The sequence below is a fragment of the Gadus chalcogrammus genome, chromosome 4, assembly GCF_026213295.1.
Source record: "Gadus chalcogrammus isolate NIFS_2021 chromosome 4, NIFS_Gcha_1.0, whole genome shotgun sequence".
Classification (NCBI taxonomy): domain Eukaryota; kingdom Metazoa; phylum Chordata; class Actinopteri; order Gadiformes; family Gadidae; genus Gadus; species Gadus chalcogrammus.
In genome coordinates, this window is record NC_079415.1 from 21990303 (window position 1) to 22011586 (window position 21284).

Consider the following 21284-nt stretch of genomic DNA (forward strand, 5'->3'; position numbering starts at 1 on the left):
CTCGACATTAATTATTTTTTATTCAGGTAAAGGCAGTACAGCAATTGTCCCAAAATGATTCCAGGCTCCTGGACACTCGCCGGAAAGCTCCGGCGGGTGTCGCTCCATGTCGCGATTCAATTCTGTGCTTCAAATTGATGAGGAAGTGGAAGAACCAGAGACGTCGGAGATATATTAATAATATAATTATTATTAATATATAAGAATATTCATAATATTCCGGAGGCGCACACAGCTTTTGGCTGTGATATTATATATACTATATTGCAATGTCGGCAGTGTCTAGTCCACAGCTTATTCAACCATCGAACTGTATTCAATTACGAACGATAGGAATAGTGAAGGTAAATTCAAACGGTATGTAGGTAGGCTATAGTAATAACGGTAGCTCCACGGTAACTCCCCCCTCCCCCCCATCAGCAAGGCAGGTTAACGAGCACAGCGACGCAGGCAGGCTGGAAATGAGAGCACAGTGGCGCCACCGATGTAAAATGACGAGTTGGAGCGCAGCAACGGCAACTATGCTAATGCATCAACAAATATTGATATTTATCTTATATTGATATTCTGCTTGAAGACATCGAGATATGACTTTTGGTCTATATCGCCCAGCCCTAGTTGGAAGTAGAGTAGGTTGGTGGTAGTAACTTCGGGCACATCTGTCAAAATAAAGGTTTTTTTTCTTCCAACGTGTTTACGATCTTTATTCATTCATTGCGCCGCGGCCGAACTGACGGGATATTCTCTGATATTATGAATCTTAAAGACTGCGTCGGGTTCTCTGACTCTCCGGTACTCCAACAACAAGTAAAAACTCGTAGTGGGGGTTATCTCGGCCACGGTTAAGAACGAATTGGGGGAAAGGAACTTTGGCTTTGACTCTCTGAAGTCTAGATTGAACTGTGACATGGAGGTGAAAGGGATTGTTGCCCCATGCAGACTCCCGCCGGAAGGGCTCCGCCGCTGGACTCCCTGCCAGGCAGACACATGGCAGAGAACATTGAAATGTGTTATTAGGCTAGAGAAAAGTAATTTTGCTTTTTATTGTTGATCCAGATCTTATGGGAGGTGATCCACAAAAGCCTATATGGTTGGAAAAATGGGATGTTGGAGCAGCAGAGGGTTTATTTTTTTAAATAAAGGGACGTCGAACTAGGGGGCTTTAGGACCAATGGGAATTTTTCAGGTTATTCAGAGGTCGGAACAATGGAGCGTCGGAGTAATTACATAGACCCGAAACATCTTTCTCGAATGCCGACCGAGTTTGTTGCTGCTGGTGACGTAAAGAGGTCAGCCGGTGGCTCTATTACCACTAGATGAAATGGCTACAGTGCCACCTATCGTACCAGGGTATGACATGCTTCGGCCAATGATTCGATTCTCTCACCGCCATGTATACTCGGACAATTGCAGTTGTCCGATTGAGGAGCATAGTCGAACTATGGCTTTTTTCTGATTAAACAGTGCATGTAAACGTACTGAGTGACATCTTAATGGTGACATCATAACAGTGACCTCTTGATGGTGACATCATAACAGTGAACCCTTAATGGCGACATCATAACAGTGAACTTTTAATGGTGACATCAAAACAGTGACCTCCTAATGGTAGCATTTAACAGTGACCTCTAATTGGTGTCTTTATAACTGTGACATCTCAACATGACAGCATACCGTCAGTGCTGAAATCAAATATACCATGACATCATAACGGCGGCCATTTTAGTAGGGACATCCTAATGGTGACATCGTCATGGTGAGATCATCATGGTGACATCGTAACAGTGACATTCTAATGGTTACATATTAGCGTGACATTATAGCAGTGACATAATACTTACAGCAAATCCAAAGGCTGATGCACTGTGTCTCATGATGGAAACAGCTGCAGGGGGCACAGAGATATTGGTGAGATATAAAGTCTGAGATTAACATCTGAAGTGTGATGGAAGATGCTACGTAAATTAAGCACATAAGCTGTAATTACAACACACAGCCACAAGGGAGCAGGATCAAACATACAAGCTGTAATAACTACTTCAGCCAGTGGCTGAAGTAGTTATTACAGCCACATAAGGCAGCCACATAAGGCAGCATCTTTAAGACGGACGCGGAAGCCGGAGCTAAGACGTCACATAGGCCACGCCTACTTCACATAGGCCACGCCTACTTGACGCCTACTTGCCAGGAGCCAGATGAGGTCAGAATAATAGGCAGACCAGCTGAGAGCCTCGGGCCTAAGCCCCGGGGCTTGAAGTAGCTCTATGGTATTTTTCTCCACGCTCCTCCCTTTTGCTTCATAGTTACCATACCGAAATACTTTAACGAATAAAGTGAGTTAAAAGCGATCCGGTTTAGACTACTTTCTTCAAGAACACGACAAAGACCAGCTGTAATCTGGAGGAACTGGTAATTTTCTTTTCTTTGGTTAATGTATTTGGACCAATCCTGTGGCTGGGATCTGCAGACACATGTACATGGAGAGGTTCTCTCTACTGGATCAACCGGACCACTCTGGTGTCAGGTGCTGTGCAGTCTAAACGGTGGTTAGTTCTGCTCTAGCATTGTTGTACCTCTGGAGCTGAGATTGGTATCGTAGTGGTTCTGGTTTCTGCCATTCATGTTCCACAAAGGTCTCATGCATTCAACACTGGGATAAACCTGTGCTACATTCAAACATAGATAAAAACTTTATTATTATCAGTCCGTTCATGCGTCAATTATTTTTCTTAAATTGTTCAAATTGTAAATTATTGATTAGGTTAATTGATCGGTTCACTGATTCAGCAGCAGCCTATGCGGGGGCTCCTTGGGGCCCCTTTAGTTCACATGCTGCTCATCTCAGAATGTGTAGCCGCAAGTATCTCCACATTCTGCCGCTTTTCCTTTGTGCGACCAACCTAACCCTCAAGCTAGCTGTAGCCAGAACACAGCCACTCCCTGTGGGTTCTACTCAGACACAGCCTGAACCCCGCTCTACTAGGGGGGGAGAGCAGACCCCCGCTCCACTAGGGGAAGGAGAGCAGACCCCAGCTCCACTAGGGGAAGGAGAGCAGACCCCAGCTCCACTAGGAAGGAGAGAAGACCCCAGCTCCGCTAGGAGAAGGACAACGCCCCTGCTTCCAATAATGGTAAATTGTGCCAAAAAAATAATAATAAAGAAGCTGGTGGCTGTGGGTAAACAGCGAGACACAAGCCACTGCTGGTAAATAAACTGTGATGTCCTAACAAAGTCTGTCCGTCTGTCTGGGACTGACAGCAACAGACAGAGAGGTGGGAGGAAGAGTGAGAGGGACAGGGGAGGAACTTGGATGGATGGATGGACGGATGGATCCATACATACATCCATACATACACACATTTATAGATACATACATAGATACATAGATATAAATAATACTATATATCAATAATACTATATATCTACAGTGACGGCTGGTGGTGATTTTGGGTGGGTGGGCTAACGAATGCATTACATTTATCAATACTTCACATCACAGGGCTCCAGACGCCATGAGGTCACCTTTATATCTCTGTTCATAACTTTCATACAATGTGAATGATTTTTAAACAAGAATAAGGTGTAGAGAAATAAGTGTCTTTATTTGAAGCACAATTATAAATAAAAATAAAAATAAGGTGTTTAAAGTGCTTTACTGAGCTGAAATTGAACATTTCGAACTAAACCATTAAGCAAAATCGAACTTTTTTTGTGCTTAAAGTAGGCCTATTAAACACTTAAAATGTAGACCGGTCTCCCATTGCGCGAAATGCGGCTGTAGACGATCACACACTCTTTGGTAGAGACGTCTGTGTCGCCGTCAATCATGAAGGACATGTATGTGGCGTTTCCGACGTCCGCAGCTGTCTTTTGCTTTAAGTTGTCGCCTATTACTGCAATGAATTGTGCACATGCCATCTCCTCGCTATACGTCGGGTTGACGTTTAATCCATTTTTCTTCATGCGATTAATTTCGGATTTAAATTTGGTGAATGCCAACTCCTCTTTGGCAATGTTGCATGCAACATTAAATTTGATAATTTCCGATTCCTTAGAGAACCTTATTGTTACTGCCTGTTGCTGAAATGAATCTGGGAGAGGGGCCACTTTCTCTACACATTTGTCATGTCATGTTGGGTTATTTAGACATATGCTTTTTTAATGTTTCGATACGAAACGTTGTTGACCCGCTTAACTACTACCGGCCATATTCTGACCGCAGTCCTGACAGTAAAAGCAGTGTGTTCCGTAATGCACTGCGTAATAATAAAATGTTAGATAGATGAGTCAGCATTTAATTAATTTGTGTGACAGAAACAACTAAATTTCATGGATACATTTAAAGTTTATTCATTTATTTAAATAAATAAATTATGATAGATACGTTTAAAAACACATACTACACATACGCCATATTGCACTTGCGCTACTGTGCTGTGATTGGTCGAAGGTCACTGTACTGTAGCTACTGTGCTAGCTGTAAGTCTAAGGTCAGCCTTTGGGCTAAACTAATTTAGCCCAAATGGGAAGCATTTGAAGGGGGCGTGTCAAAGCACCTGTCATCAAACGTCAATGGAAGCTTACGCTACTGTGCTTGCGCTAAATGAAAATAGCCCAAACGGGGGCGTGTCACGACCAGTGGCGTCACTAGGCTGTTTTATTCAGCCTAGTGAGGAGAGGAGGCTAAAGCCCCGGATCTAATTTGATTAGCCCCGAATCTTTTTTGTTAAAAAAAGAAAAAATATATATATAATTTATTTTTTATTTTTTGCTGCATGCAGAGCCTGTGCTATATCGACACGTTGCACATGCCCCCATTTGTTAGGACTCTTGCGTAGCTTACTGCTAGGAATTTCAGTTCTGCTGCTCAAGATTTTAAGCCATGTATTTATGAACTTGCATTGAAGAAAATATATCTGTTTTTTGTGGTCTGTAAATAGGCCAATCTATGAGGCTAAATAGCATGCCAATATTGATGACTGATTGTGTCAAGTGTCTAAGGATGAATGCTAACATGATTTGTTTCCAACTTTTGCCTTAAGTTACAATTTAGCTAACTAACTAGCTGCTGCCCTTTTCAATTCCAATGCTGGCTGTCATTTCATTACCAATGTTAAGTGTCATAAATAGTTAACACGGGTGCTGATTCATGATTCTCTAAAAAAGAAATACCCAAAACATGTGATATGTTTTCAATTTGCAGAAAGTTTTGAAAAATCCAGGATGCCTGAGAGCCTTACTGCATTATATTCCATAATAGTTATTTCTTTAGGAACACTGAATGTTGTCTTTTCCTTCACAGAAAAAAAAATATTTCCACTATAAAATGATGCAGAAAAGGCACAGATAGATTAATAAAAATCCACCAGAATGCAGGAAATTAAGTGTTTGACGCTCAAACATTTCTGGGGGAGCACCCCCATACCCCCCACCTATAATTTGTCCCCCAAAATGTTGAAATGAAACCTAGCCTATATGACCCTGTACGCAGGTTGTATACAATATATCCATAGATATGTTGTTTTTACTTTTTGGATTAAAAAGAAAGCATGTCAGCAAACTCCATGTCGGCCCTTAGTATGATTATCATTTCATCATAGAGTGGCCCTTTGTGAAAATGAGTTTGACACACCTGATATAGGTAATGTAAGGTCTGTCTCACTTGTATTAATTTTACTCTGAAATAACTTGAATGGAACTTTAGATGTCTGGGGATAAGCAGCAGTCAGGTAGCTATTCAAAGCTATAATTACCTGCCTATTTTGTTTATTTAGGTAAAGCATTATGAAAAAAAATGCATGCGCAATAAAGTATACAACAAAATTTGCCGCACGCGCACTGTCCTATTCCCTCTTGGGCTAAGCCCCGGATGTTTCAGAAACCTAGAAACGCCCCTGGTCACGACACCTGCCAATCGCAATGAAATGGCCGCTTACGCTACTGTGCTTGGGCTGAACGACTTTAGCCCAAAGGGGAAGCATATGAAGGGGCCGTGTCACGATACCTGTCAATCAAAATTTAATTGAAGCTTACGCTAAGCTTATGCTACTACTGAAAACATTTGGCCCATTCACAGGAAAAAAAACAAGATATATGTATCATATATCCTGGGTTTTTCTGTCACTTTTTGGTGCTGTTTTTTGGTGCTGCTTTAGGTTCTACCAAAATATAAAACAATATGTTTTATTGTAAAAGGTAGGGAGGGCTTAGCCCTGTTAGCACATTTATACCAGCCGTCCCTGTATATCTATAAATATATACGGATGATGGATGGATGGATAGATAATATCTATCTATCCATCGATAGATAGATAGATAGATAGATAGATAGATAGATAGATAGATAGATAGATAGATAGATAGATAGATAGATAGATAGATAGATAGATAGATAGATAGATAGAGATACTCTTTTCTTTGTCGTTGCTGGTTTATTTTTAGCCACTGGGCTCTGCTTTAGCTTTTAGCAACATCAGCCTGAATGCATTAATATGAGATAGCCTGCAGTCTCTCTCTCTCTCTCTCTCTCTCTCTCTCTCTCTCTCTCTCTCTCTCTCTCTCTCTCTCTCTCTCTCTCTCTCTCTCTCTCTCTCTCTCTCTCTCTCTCTCTCTCTCTCTCTCTCTCTCTCTCTCTCTCTCTCGTGACCGGGGTGTGGTGGAGAACAAGAGAGATGATGGAATAGAGAGGAGGGAGGGGGATTAAAGAATAGGGGAGGGGAGCAGAGGGGAGACGGGGTAGAAGGGTGGAGACGAGGGGGAGAGGAAGGGAAGGGAGGTTATACAGGAGATGAAAGGAGACGTAGTGAGGAGGAGAAGGAAATATAGGGGATGCAAATGAGATGAGGAGAGCCAAAGGGAGGAAAGGAGATTAATGGAGGAGAAAGGGAGGATGGATAGGAGCAGAGAGGAGAGGAGAGATGTGGGAGAGGAGAGCAGGGGAGAGGAGAGGGGGGGAGATTAAAAATTAGGAGAGAGGGAGGAGAGAGGTAAGGGAAGAGAGGAGAGGAGAGGAGAGAGATAATGGAACGGAGGAGAGGAGGGGAGGGGAGAGGAGAGGAGTGGATGAGGACAGGAGATGATCGGAAGATGGGAGAGAGGAGATGTGGAAACATTCTACCTGTCTACAGCCTGCCAATTAAAGTTCGGGAGACTTGGCACCGGTGCAAAAATGCTGCCGCCACGTCGACAGAGGTAGAGATCAAACACAACAGTGCATAGGGAACACCTGAACCCAGAACTATTTTTGCTTGTTTGTTTTATTTCATATCATGAGTACCCCGGCTAAAGCAGCCATCAGGCGTCCTCGGCACACACCGCTAACCATGATCCAGTTCGCTGTGGATTTTTTGGAAGGTGCTTGTTTGATCAGGCACGGCTCAACCGTCTTTGTTCAAATAGAGCCGTTGTGGAGATAGGCGTGTAGAGGCATCCTAACCCGAAGCCACCAAAGGGATAAGTAATCATTGAAATAAAGAGTCCGCCTGTGGGCACCACCCCTGTCTACATGGTTTCTGTATGGAAAGGCTGCAACCTGTTTATGAGTGAGAGTTGGTTTTCCTCGAACACTTTGGTAAAATGCTAACAGGCTGACCTGTGGTATATGGTCTGTTCCCCAATAAGGTTGTTTATATTATTTATCCTCAACACAAGTAAATGTGATTTGTGTGTGTGGTTTGCGTGTGTCTGTGTGGGTGGGTATATCAGTGTGTGTTAGAGTGTAACGATACATGTATTCGTATTGAACCGAATCGGTACGGACGTCACGGTTCAGTGCATGGATTTATACGGAGAATACATGGTATAAAATTAGAGAAAACTGGCGGGGGAATAAATCATTGTAAGGCGGAACCAATGTTATATACGCAAGTTCTTCAGGGACAACTAAATTGCAGCCCTCATTGGCGCCTAGGTAGCCGAGCTCCACCTTCTGGCTAGTGCTACAGTTTTTTGTCAGGTCGACGGTCGAGTGAGTGAGTCAGTCAGTACTTTTACATGCACAGCTTAATGCGATTAAAGCTATATTTAGACTATGCTTGTCAATTGGACAACTGCAATTGTGCGAGTATACATGGCGGTGAGAAAATCAATTCATTGGCTGAAGTATGTCAACGGCTGACCCCTTATGTCACCAGCAACAACAAACTCAAGCAGCATTCGAGAAAGATGTTTTTAGTTGACTTCAGGTCCATGTCATTTCTCCGACGCCAGTCCAGACGGAGTCCAGCCGGAGGAGTCTGCATACGACAAAGAGGTCAGAACAATGGAGCGTCGGAGAAATCTCATGGACCCAAAGTGAACTGACAGCTATCCCGCACACAGCAACCATCCCTTTCTTCTCCATGTAAAGATTCAATCTGGACTTCAGGGAGTCAAAGCCAAAGTTCCTTTCCCCCAATTCCTTCTCCACCATGGCCGAGATAACCCCACCTAAGAGTCCTTGTTGTGGAAGTACCAGAAAGTCAGAGAACCCAACGCAGTCTTTAAGATTCATAATATCAGAGAATATCCCCGTCAGTTCGACCGCGGTGCAATGAATAAATAAAGATCGCAAACACGTCGGAAGAAAAAAAAAATATTTGGACAGATTTGCCCGAAGTTACTAGTTTACAACCTCAATGATGACCAACGATTAGGAAAACATGAACTTTTATTTAGCCTTGGGTGAAATTGAAGCGTAGTGTATACTGAATGTTTATGCATGTTGATGATGATACACCTCTTATAGGGGGTAATGGCTACTACTGGCATGACACCGGCTTCCTCCATCTTCTGCATCACCTTTTTAAATAAATCGCCCTCTCTCGTTTTCTGACGGCGACAACCATAAAAGGATAAAGAAATAATTAAATATATTTATAAAGAAATAAGAATTGTTTATATTTCTATGGCGAAAACAACACGACTACCGTCTCCTTCTACTTCCAGCTTACGTCCCCCGGCCGCAAGATCTCGAGCATGCGCAGAATGCGAACTCCGATATGCGATCAGAGATAGCAGCACTAAAGATGAGTATGGCAAGTGTGGGAAAACTTCGATTTCCCAGTCACTTACAGTAGTACAATAGTTCTTCATTGTACCGAACTCGTAACAAACCGTGATGTCTGAACCGCTGTATGAACCGAACCGTGACTTCAGTGTTCCGCTACACCCCTAGTGTGTTTGTGTGTTTCTGCTCAGTATCTAACCACACTGCCATCCGTACTTCTCCTTCTACAGGAGGAGGAGGTAGAGGAGGAGGAGGAGGGAGAGGAGGTCGTGGAGGAGGAGGAGCGAGAGGAGGAGGGAGAGGAGGAGGGAGAGGAGGAGGGAGGGGAGTGGGAGGAGGAGTGAAAAGAGTAGAAGGAGATGGAGGAGAGAGAGGAGGAGGGAGAGGAGGAGGAGTTAGAGGAGGATGAGGAGAAGGGGGGGAGGATGAGGAGAAGGGGGGGAGGAGGAGGAGGGGGAGGGGAAGTGGGAGGAGTGAGAGGAGGAGCAGGAGAAAGGAGGAGATGGAGTGCGAGGAGGAGGAGGAAGGGGGGAGGAGGAGGGAAGAGGAGGAGGGAGAGGAGGAGGGGGAGATGAAATCCTTTGTTGGATGTAAATGAGAGCCGCTGTGCTGGAACGTCAAAGCAGAGCACGGCAGCAGGCTGATTGGACCCAAGGGAGGCGCCGCAGTATCAGGGCTCCAGCACATCTCAGAGTCACACACTCACACACACACACACACACACATACACACAAACACACACACACACACTCATACACACACACACACACTCAAACAAACTAATACACACATACTCATACACACACTCATACACACACACAGTGATACAAGCACACACACCAAAACAGATACACTAGAAAATACATACACAATTTAACGCACACCCATACAAACACACGAGGGCTAATACACACACATACTGAGTAATATACAAACAAAAACACACACACAGACACACACGCTCTCTCTCTCTCTCTCTCTCTCTCTCTCTCTCCCTCCCTCTCTCTCTCTATGTCTATCTCACTCTCCCATCAGATGGTTTCTTGTGTCATTATCATGGGCCACCACAGGAGGGGTCTCCTTGTTTGATTTGTTACAGCAACAACCGTTGTCATGGATTCTGCTGCCGAGCTTCGTCTTGTTGGTTTTGTGTGTGCTTCACTGTGCTGCAGGGCCTGACTAGTGTTCTATCATTCTACTCCACTTGTTCTGGTCAATATAGGAAAAGGAAGATAGGAGTCATTGACAATATATCGGATATGCAGAAAAAAATTAAGCATTATTATTCCCAATACTGCAATACAATGTTTCAAAGGCTACTCTGCACTCCGGTTGCATAAATGATCAACCACCAAAAGGACTTGCCCCTGTGTTTCAGTTGCAGAATTCACACATGTACACACAAACAAGACACACACACTCTCTCTCTCACACACAGCTTCAGCGACAACGTGAACATGCACAACAAACCAAACATGCGCTTGCACCTGTGTTTGTTAAATGGTAATGGTTTGTGTGTGTGTGTGTGTGTGTGTGTGTGTGTGTGTGTGTGTGTGTGTGTGTGTGTGTGTGTGTGTGTGTGTGTGTGTGTGTGTGTGTGTGTGTGTGTCTGTGTCTGTGTCTGTGTGTCTGTGCGTGCGTTTTATACTCTGACCATAAATCTTTCCCTAGGCAGGCCTGACCGTATTCAGGGAGCAGGAACAGGTGATGAGGGAGAGAGGGACAGAGAGACAGAGTGACAGAGGGAGAGAGAGATAGAGAGACAGAGAGACACAGAGACAGAGAGAAAGAGAGAGGTAGAGTGAGAGAGAGGGCTGTGGTTGAGCATCAACACTATGCCACTGGGGTGGTCTCATCCAGGACAGAAGTTCAGTGACATCATCAAGTTGGATGAAGCCAATGAAGTTTTAAGTTTGTATGATTAAACAACCCCATCTTTATGTTCATCTTGGTTGAACCTTCTTACTATCTGTCTGTCTTTCTATTCCAGCTATCCATCTTCTCATCGACGTATCCATCTGTCCTCATATATCGATCCATCTGTCAGTCTATCCGTCCTTCTTTCTGTCTGTCTATCTGTCCTTCTGACTGTCTGTCTATCTATCCCTCCAAGACAGATGGATGGATTGACAGACCGACAGACTGTTGATCAATCCATCTGTCTTGTCCATCCATCCAGCTCACTCTCTCTCTGTCTCTGTCTCTGTCTCTCTCATTCTCTCTTCCCATGGCTGACATTAGCCTAGATCCAATGCAGGATATCCTCAGAGTAACTCACAGTTGTGTGTCCTGAGGTTCGTTCGTTTACAGTTTGTCAAGTTAAACAAGAGATCTGGGCGTGGGTGTGGTGATTGTTGTAGCATGTATTTGGTTAGTCATTATATAATTGTTGCATTCTCACGGTTAGCAAAGATACTTTTGGCCAAAAGGGATAAAATGCATTCTAGAAATGTGTCATTCAGCAGGTTGGGTTTAAGGGCATCTTGCTCACTACCGGTAGATTGTTGACATTCCGGGCTTAAACCCAGAACCTCTCGGCTGGGAGTTAACCATCCCTAACAACTACATTATCCTTCCCCTGGTGGGACGTGAGTCTGCATATTAATATACCAGACTAGTGAAACAAGCTCAGGTCATGTGATACACTCGTGTCAACACCAGTATTACCGTTCATCAACGGTATAAACTTTGAAACTAGGTCAACCGCCATCTTCTCCGTCAACTCTCCTCTCACACTCGGTGACAGCGTCTGGCAGCGCGCCAATTCTCGGTGACAGCGTCTTATAACGTTCTATATATAATAGTATAATATAATTTTATACATAATATCACGGCCAAAATCTCTGTGCGCCTCCGGATGGCCGTAGCGCGGGGAGCTCTCGTAGGAATTGGGCTTCGCGGGGTTTGTTTACCGGCGTTGCTATGGTTACGGGTCTTGTGCGTTCCAACGGTTTATTAGGTAGCCTATCTATTATTATAGATATATTATTATCAAATTTTTCTTTTCTTAATTATAATTATATTATTAATTTCTACTGATTTATTTTTTATTACTTATTAAAAAAATAAATAATAATGTTGCCGGTGTACAACACCAAGTAATAGGTGTTGTCCTCAACACCAGTAACACTGGTAATACCGTATACCGCGGCAACCCTAGGGTGTACCAGTCATCGCTGTCACCAGCCCGTCGGACTTAGTGACGTAGGAACCCCTCATCCCTTCAGTAACCATGGTGACTCTCGTCAATGTCGCCCGTTAACAAGAGAGACTGACTCAAACATTTTTTTAAAAGAAAACCAGATCCAGGCTGGCATGCAGTTTACATCAAACTATAACTGCAGGCAAACTACACACATCAAGTAGACTAGATAGTATGGAGAGAAATTAGAACTGCTGCTACTAAATATAGATTAGAGCCTGAGGATCTTATGTAGAGACAAGAGAGGAGCATAAAGACTGGGGTTTAATTATGGTCAACATATATTTGATGCCTGCAATTATTTATTTATTTTACTTAACTTTGATAGCTATGAACATCCAAAGGTTTAATTTTAATGGTATAAAAGGTTTTGATTCATCAAAGTCTCAATTCAACACAGGGTCATTCTGGACCATGGGATTCTCCAGACATTCAGATAATGGTAAAGATATTACACTTGACACTAATCTAAAAAGACTTATAGGGCCATATCTTGCGTCCGGCGCAATTGACTTTCTCGTTGGCGCATGTGTCGTTGCTAGTTTGCAACTGGTCCAGAGCGTTCTTTTCCCCCCAGCGCCACGCGTCGGTAAATTAGAGAATGATCTTGCACCCCAAGGGGCGGTTTGGCGCAAGGAGGAGGCGTGTTCTGGCACAAACGTTCCCTGGTGCTATTTTGCAGTTTCAGAAACCATTTGCGCCACAAACCAGGAAATACCTGGTTTAAAGTCAGCGGCGCGTTGTTCAGATGCTATTTTAAGGGCGCATGCATAATGTTGCTTGTGCACCTCGCGCATACACTTTGCTTCTCTCATCTACCTAGCCACACATTCTTGGTAAATTATTTGGGAAAGAACAGTTGATACAGCGGCAATAAGTTGTACTTTTAAATCAATGCATCTGCAAACACCGTACAGCAAACACATATTTTCTTGACACAGACATCGTGTACATGCCCATAACTTTTAGGATTGATGAGTATTTGATCGTGAAAAAACATTGTTTTACCGCGAGTGTTAAAAAGAATGAATGACTGCAGGTGCGCGTGTGTGCGTCCCTCTGTTCAAACACACGCAAACTAAACACGTAACGCATAATACAGTCCATGGCAATGTATATTAACGGGGGGACACATGCATATTAGGAACACAAGTCGATAACGATAATGCATACGATACTGATAAGAAACAATGTTTATAATGTATTGCGTATATCATTAAATAGAACCACAGTTACCGCATATCATATGTGTGTTAAGTTTTCTTTGCCGAAATTTATTTGAGGACCTTATTCCATGTGTGAATTAGGCCATATTATTTGGCCATAAACTGAGCCATTTGAAGTTTGAAATGCATGTGCATCTGTCTCATCGGAGACTGCAGACGCGGTGTCAAAATATCAAGTCATCAGATTCAAATGTGCTCATGGCTCTTAAAGGGGATGGGAGCTGGCACTCTCATTGGTTTATTGCACGTTATGCCAAAACCACACCTACGGGTAATTAGGCTACTTCAGACCAACCATTTTTAGATTTGCGCCGGGCGCAAGAGTCATTTTTGCGCCTGTAAAATAGCGAAATCGCCATAGAACCGCCCACAAAGCTACTTGCGCTTGCCGCTTGTGTCACTTGTGTTTCAGACCGTTAAAATAGGGCCCCTAGTGTTCATTTGTCTTTCTGGTCAATTCTGATCAGTCCGGCCAAGCAGCCTTCCAGCTTAGCCCGCCAAACGGAATCAACCAATCAGGGTGACCAATCGAATGGAATGGGTCTGTTTGCTTTATCACCCAGTCCCCTGCCGAAGGGGCGGGGCCTACCTCATTAACTCTGTTGGTCTTGATTGGGACTCAACAGGAAGTTGACAACAACAACAGCCTAAAGGGGTGGAACGCAGAGCTGAATTGTCAACCCAGTGACAATCCACTGAAGCAACACAGTCCAACAGAGTTTTGATCTGGGTCTTTGTGTTGTCTTTGTCAGGTGTTTGTGTATTCCGGTGGTGGTCGGCTATAGTGCAGTGGAGAACGAACACGCCTCGGCCCTCGAGAGTCATGCATCTCGTTGGCGCTGAAACTAGCACCTTGTCATTGTGTTGGAGAACAGCAGGAGTCCATATGTGTGATTAGTCTCACTATTAATATTAATCATCACCATTAATAATGTTTCTATCTTCTTCTAGCTGAAGCTTGTAATAATCAGACCTGCAAACTCCTCAGAGGAAAAAAGGTGACTTTTTGGTGGATTTTTTTTTTATTGTAATATGCAAATTACACTAGTCTGAGCGTGACTTAACAAAACTCAGCATACTTTATCAAAAATCAAAGTCAAAACATCCTTGAGGCTTATAAAAAGTATTTTATTTACAACTGTCACAAAAAATTATTTTTGACTCTTAGCCTGTGGGGTGTTCCACAAAGCCGGTTTTATCACATAACCGGATAAGTTAACCCAGGGTTTGATGTAACCCTAGGTTTTCCGTTCCAAAAGGATCACGGTATGTTAGTTGCTATAGAAACATATGCCCTGAATCAAACCTGGTCGGAGCAGGTTTTGCGCAGGTTAAGTTTGAAACATAACCCAGTTTTGGGTATTTAAACCCGCGTTCACCGCAGATTTCATGTGTTCACAATGGCATGCCCTTTTGATGAGAGAACTGCTGATATCGGAGCGCAAATTATACGTGCAATCCACCGGGAGCGATTGATAAGACCACGGCTCGACATCTTGGCATATCAAATGACTTTTTGCTGGAGTGGAGAGATAGGCCTATAGATTCTCACGCAAATCTTTAATATATTTAAATAGCCTTACATAGCCAACACTACCAATCGAGGACCTGGCCTCAGTTCACTCCAGACTATTTGCGTAGCCCTCCGTTTTTTGCAAAAGGTAGTTTTATCTAGGCTATAATGTTGGAGATGCTGAGCACATCTCAGTCCTTTCAGATGACCCATCCAAGATTTGTATCGGCCTCCTATCATACAAAGAGCAATATTGTCTGAGTACTATGCCGAGAGGCACTTACAACACAAAGTATAAATTAGTCCTCAGTGGAGGACTATTTTATACTATAGTCTCTCTTTTATACTATAGTCTCCAGTGGACTTGCATCCACTGGAGAATGTTTGATCGTTACACGCACTAATCCATCTTGATCTGTGAAGTTCATGAATTGTCACTTTTAGGTTTTCTACCCAGTTACCAAAAAAATCAACTTTTGGAATAGTATGCGCTGTGGCAAGCACATGGTTTGCATGTGTTACTTCGAAGGCAAAAAATATATAAAATACAAGAAAACACAAAAACCTACATTCAACCAGTGGGGTATGGCCCCTGACTCTCTGAGGAGGTAGGTACCTCCAGGTACCCCCTCCATGCCAGGGCGCCCTGAATTTATGTTTATTAACAGCTCCTCCACCGGGGTCAAGACAATTTGAGGGCCAGATCCAGTCTGCCGACTGTCGGCCTTTTCACGATTGGCTTAAAAAAATGGCTTATTTAAATTTATACCAATACGATGGTGGGGAAAAGCTTACCAGTTTGTATGTTTTTTATACTTCATTTTTATGCTTGATCCGCTGACCGCTTGGAAGCCATCGGAGTACATATTTTTTTAGAAGAAAGGGGTTATGTGGTAGGATCTTTAAGAATGCTTAACTGGGATATTTATATATTCATGGCTGAAATATTAAGGATCATGCTTTTGACGTGTAACTAACGCATTTACGCGGTCAGCGATCCGCTGCCAGGCTTTGGTTCTCCGGGTTGCAGAGGCTTTAGTGTTCCCTTTTCTTGTGATAATGTCCTTCTCCTCGTCATAGCTCTCCAGGGGAACCTGAAGTCCCATTTCTTTGAAATAAGCGGCCCGTTTCGCCATTTCGATCAGGGTTTCCATGATCCATACATCACGTCTTTTTAGGTTTGGCGTGGACGCGCACAACCCTGTGTTAACCAACCCCGAGTTGATTTGAACCAATGCATAACCGCTGCTGTGGAACCGAAAACTCTGGGTTAGTCGGCACAGGGTAAATCAACCTAGAGTTCAGTGTTAACTCAGTGTTTGTTAAACCTCCGTTCGTGGAACACCCCTCTGGACGAGTGTTTCGCAAGCTCTCTTGCATTGTTTGGCCGCATGCGGATGCGGATGCGCATGCGCGGTAGCCAGGCGACCGTCTCATCCAATGGCGAGCTCAGTTGGCGCTGTGTGCTTCAAGATTCCGATTGGCCCAGAGAAATGTCAATTATAAGAAAGATTCTGAAGCAAGTGCTGAGATTCCGATTGGCCCAGAGAAATGTCAATTATAAGAATGATCCAATAATTGTTCGCAATTCTGGACCCCCCCCCCAAAACAAAACTCTCCGGTTCTACACGATTCACGTGAATGACCAAATTGACCAAGAAAACGGCGATTGTCGCCGAAAAGCGACAAGTTTGCAGCTTTGAATAATGGATATTTAAATGTTGACTGTAGAATCAACACGAATGGAGTATATTTAAATTCCAATGCTGTTGTTTAATAGCATATTTTTTTTATCTTAGAACATATTATCTCCTGTGAACTACAGATTAGGGTTGGGCAATCGTCTACAAGCTTCCATCGTCCGATAGCGCCCCCTAGCGATCGCCGATAGTCGATACTATCGGGGGGTCATCTTTATAATAATTTTATAATATTAATTATTTATAATAATTTATCGCTTTGAAAAAAATCGCGTTTTTTTTTTTTCGAATTTTTTCTTAAAAACAAATACGATGGTCGTCCCCTTGGACCAGCGTGAGCAGTGAGCCTCCGCTGATTTAAGTTTCGATGCGTCGGCGCCGGCGGCGCTGTCATCATGACACACGCTGATGACACACAGCTCGTAGCTGTGTTCGAAATCGTTCCCTATCACGGATATAGTGCACTATATAGGGTGCTCGCTATTTTGTAGTGTTGTTCGAATTCTCACTGTTGTTCGAATTCTCAATGCCCTATATGCACTTAAAATACCCAAAATGTGAGTGTACATATGATGTTCCCTACGTGTTACTCCTATATACCACAATGCAATGCAGTCGTGTTTTTCCGGAGGAGAAGACGAAGCTCAATAACCGCAAGCGGCGAAAACGACTACATTTAATGATGGAGTCTCCGGCTTTCGTTTAGAAATATCAATAATTTATTTGGGATTTAACAAGAAAATGAAACATTCAAAATTAATCAGAAAAACCTTGTTCAAGGAAATGTAACATTCAACATCAAAACAACCTCCAGCTTTCCTCTAGAGTGCCCGGTTAGTTTACACAATCTGGGCGCATCTGTCTGCGTCACACAAATACCCGGCGTATTTACTGACGCAAATTACGTTTAGAAATGTTCAGCGTAGTGTCCGAATTCTCGTTTGTACGTTCCCTATGTAGTGCACTATATCATGAACACTATAGGGAATAGTGAGTGAGTGAATAGGGAACGATTTCGAAGTCGAACACAGCTCATGTACCACAGCTGTAACCCGGAAATGGTGCAGCGGGGTGTGATGTCATTTCGCCGTGCGAGCAGACCGGTAGGTTTCGAGCCCCTCCCCTCTCCTCTCGCAGCAGTGAGTGAATACGGCAGGTCAGCGCTACATAGTATGTTTTCCACCGGTGCCAGTTAATTTCAATTACAATTTGCGGGGCTTTTTAAGTTGAAAAAATAGCTACCACAGCGCTTTTAAAAAAATAATAATGATAATAATAATAATAATAATTATTATTAAAATATAATATTATCGCCTTTTTATCGGCTACTTGAGACGATCGACGATGGATTCCATCTATCGTCGATAGTCGATAGAATCGACTATCGGCCCATCCCTACTACAGATTTCTAATAAAACCAGCAAGGCCATCAAAATGATCAGTCAGCTTGAAACCATTTTATTAAATGCTCTAACAGAAATATTACAAAATCAAGGTCTGGATATTAAAGGACTAGTTTCATTATAAAATATCAGCTTAGAAGGCTTCTTATATGCATGAATACAAACAACATGTGTTCCATGCTCAAGTGCCTGTTGAATATTCAAAAGCCGTTGTTAGATGGCTGGGCCCTTTCCAACAGATTCCACTCACATCATCACCCTAAAATCGTTCCTACAGCACCTTTAAGTACCTTAAGCACCTTTAACTCAAAACTTGCACCAAACTACAAAATGGTGACCCCCTGTAATTTGTGCACTACATAGGGGACAAGGTCCAAATGGAACAGGGCTTGTCTATTGGATCGTGGCCGGAGGGTGCAGTACTCACTGAATGCAGCGATGGCCAGCAGGATGGTCACCACGATGGACACCCAGGACACCCACAGGGCCTTCTTGCGATAGCTCTGGGCCTCGTGGGGCTTCAGACGCATGCTGCTCTCCAGAAGACCTGTGGAGGCCAGACCACCATCTTCCTCATTACCATCGTCATCATTCATCATTAAAAAATAAACGCTGTCATAATCAATTTACTACTTTTCACAGTGATGGTATTACAGTTACAGTAATCCTATTACTTATGTAGAGCACACATGCTCCGCTGTACGTTAGAACAATATTAAACACTAGGACGACTAACGAGGACGGGTGTGGTCTGACTGTGGAGCCAGTTAAACAATGTTATTGAAAACTCCCTCAAACTATCGGGATAACAATAAACACATTGGGGTTACTTAATGCCCTTTTGTACACCTACCCGATAGATGGTGCCCGATGGCTGCCCGATGGCCGATGACGGGAAGAAATGCTCAATGATCGGGCAACATCGGCAAAGAACGAACATGTTTGTTAATTTTGGGTCTATCGGGGTAGAATCGGTTACCAGGTGTTGCTATGGGCTAATCGGCTATAATCGGGAATAGAACGGGAGTATAACGTAAGACATCGCAAATCGTTCGGGAATTTTCCCGGGACATCGGCTATATTCGTTAATCTTCCGCGCTGTATCGTGTTTTATCGTCTTTATATCGGCAACCTCAACACACGAAAGACCCTCGAGAACCCTAGACAAATAACGATTGTGAGTGACCAGATTGTGTTAAGGAAGACCCTCAATCTGCCACTTGGGTATAAATAGGGGGTGATGGATGGATGTCCTTTAATAATTACAGGGTAGGCTACTTCGCCCATTTAAAACCGGCGTTCTATTATTATAAAATCGCTATTGTAATATAAATAAATATATAAATAAATATCAGTCTAAACCAGTCTCCCCTTTGCCTTCTCCCGAAATGACGCCAAATGACGCCAAACGCACTTCGGGTGTCTTCCCTGGCATAAATCGTTATGTTATCGTTATAACATCGGGTATGTGTAAATGCTACCCCGATAAATTGACCCGATCATAAATTTTTAGCCCGATGTCACCCGAATCACCCCGACTTCCACATCGGTGGTCCATCGGCCATTAGCGGCCATTAGCGGGATGGTGTAAATGGGGCATAACAAACCCTAGCAGTACTCACAACCATTAGAAAAGTGTTCGTTATGAGGGGGACTAGCCTGTGTGTGTGTGTGTGTGTGTGTGTGTGTGTGTGTGTGTGTGTGTGTGTGTGTGTGTGTGTGTGTGTGTGTGTGTGTGTGTGTGTGTGCACGTTGGTGTGTGTGTGTGTGTGTGTGTGTGTGTGTGTGTGTGTGTGTGTGTGTGTGTGTGTGTGTGTGTGTGTGTGTGTGTGTGTGTGTGCGCACGTTGGTGTGTCTGTGTGTACGTGTGCGTGCGTGCGTGTGGCAAAAACTTCTTAAACACTGAATAGAATGGCCAAGCATTGATCTGTTTCCACAGTGATGTCAAGAGTCAAGACTCACCGACATTGACATCTCCAATCAATGTCTGCATGGTGTGAATGGACTACATTGATCCATTTGATAGACAATTAGGCTACAGCTAAAACAACTGTATCAACGACCCAGCGGTCTCATGCAGTTCCTTACGGTCAACATTCTACAACTTTGGCCTGATTATCTTAGTTTGACCCACCCTGGTCATCTATGCTGTCCGTGATCTTCATCTCCTGGTCCATGTTGAAGCCTTCCACCGGACTGTCCCCCGTGGGTTCCTGCTGCTGCTCTGCGATGTCTGCCTGCTCGCACCTTCCGTTCGGCACCGACGGGTCCGGGACTAGAGCTGGGTCCGGGGGAGGGCTGTGGATCACCGCCGGATCAGGGCTCTGTGGGGGGTCTGACATCGTGTGAACCATGGAGTTAAACTAACGTCGGCACTCCTAAAATCTCACAGAAGGGCGTGACAAGTGCGGTATGTCACTCTGTAGCAACAGAGGGAGTGAGGTGGGTGGAGGGGGGGAGAGCAGCGGCAGGAGTGGGGCAGCAGCCGTCAGTATTAAGCGGCGTCCAAGGTGTGGGGAGGACCGACGTGAGCGCTTGAGGCAACGAAAACCGAGCGCGAAATAACGCACGCATTCCACACGTCGATTTCGCTCGAAGTCGTGATTCTGCAAACACGCGGGTTCTAATTGCGAAAAAAAAAAGAGCAGAAGACAGTCGTCCACGACGCGGGGTAACTCACGAGACCTGTGTGGCAGGGCGCGAGGTGGAGCTTCACGGGGTGGGGTAACTCACGAGACCTGTGCTGCGGGGCGCGAGGTGGAGTTCCACGAGGTGGGGTAACTCACGAGACCTGTGCTGTGGGGCGCGAGGCGGAGCTCCCGTCTTCTGTGCGCTGCGCTCGCGAGTCGCCGCGCTCCACTGCGGTGGAAACATGCGTCTCACGTGGCCTCGTCGTCGCACTGCCTCCTGATAGGCGGACCCCTTCTTTGATCTCGGAAATGAGAAGCAGCACGTGACTTGCTCATGATAGACCAACATGAGAACAAACTATTTTGAAAGGGAAAACCATGTCATCGATGTTACTCTCAAAACCGTTAAGGAAAACATCATGCACAAGCTCACAGACACACACACACACACACACACACACACACACACACACACACACACACACACACACACACACACACACACACACACACACACACACACACACACACACACACACACACTCCTAGCACATTCAACTTACACAGATTATATTGTTACACGTTCAGACCATAGTGGGTCTAGTCCTATTGGGTCTAGTCCT

At 44.1% G+C, this 21284-nt stretch overlaps 1 protein-coding gene across 1 annotated transcript in view; it reads right to left on the minus strand.

Annotated features, from left to right (window-relative positions):
• Nucleotides 1–20844, minus strand: part of LOC130381531 (transmembrane protein 163-like) — a 51939-nt gene extending 31095 nt beyond the window's left edge. Inside the window, exons 1-3 of the mRNA XM_056589181.1 lie at nucleotides 20166–20844; nucleotides 18459–18578; nucleotides 1842–1885 (exon numbers count right to left, since the gene is read on the minus strand). Of these exons, the coding sequence (XP_056445156.1) occupies nucleotides 1842–1885; nucleotides 18459–18578; nucleotides 20166–20385 (384 nt within the window). The 5' untranslated portion in view covers nucleotides 20386–20844. The remainder of the gene's footprint in view (nucleotides 1–1841; nucleotides 1886–18458; nucleotides 18579–20165) is intronic.
• Between the last annotated feature and the right edge of the window lie 440 nt (nucleotides 20845–21284).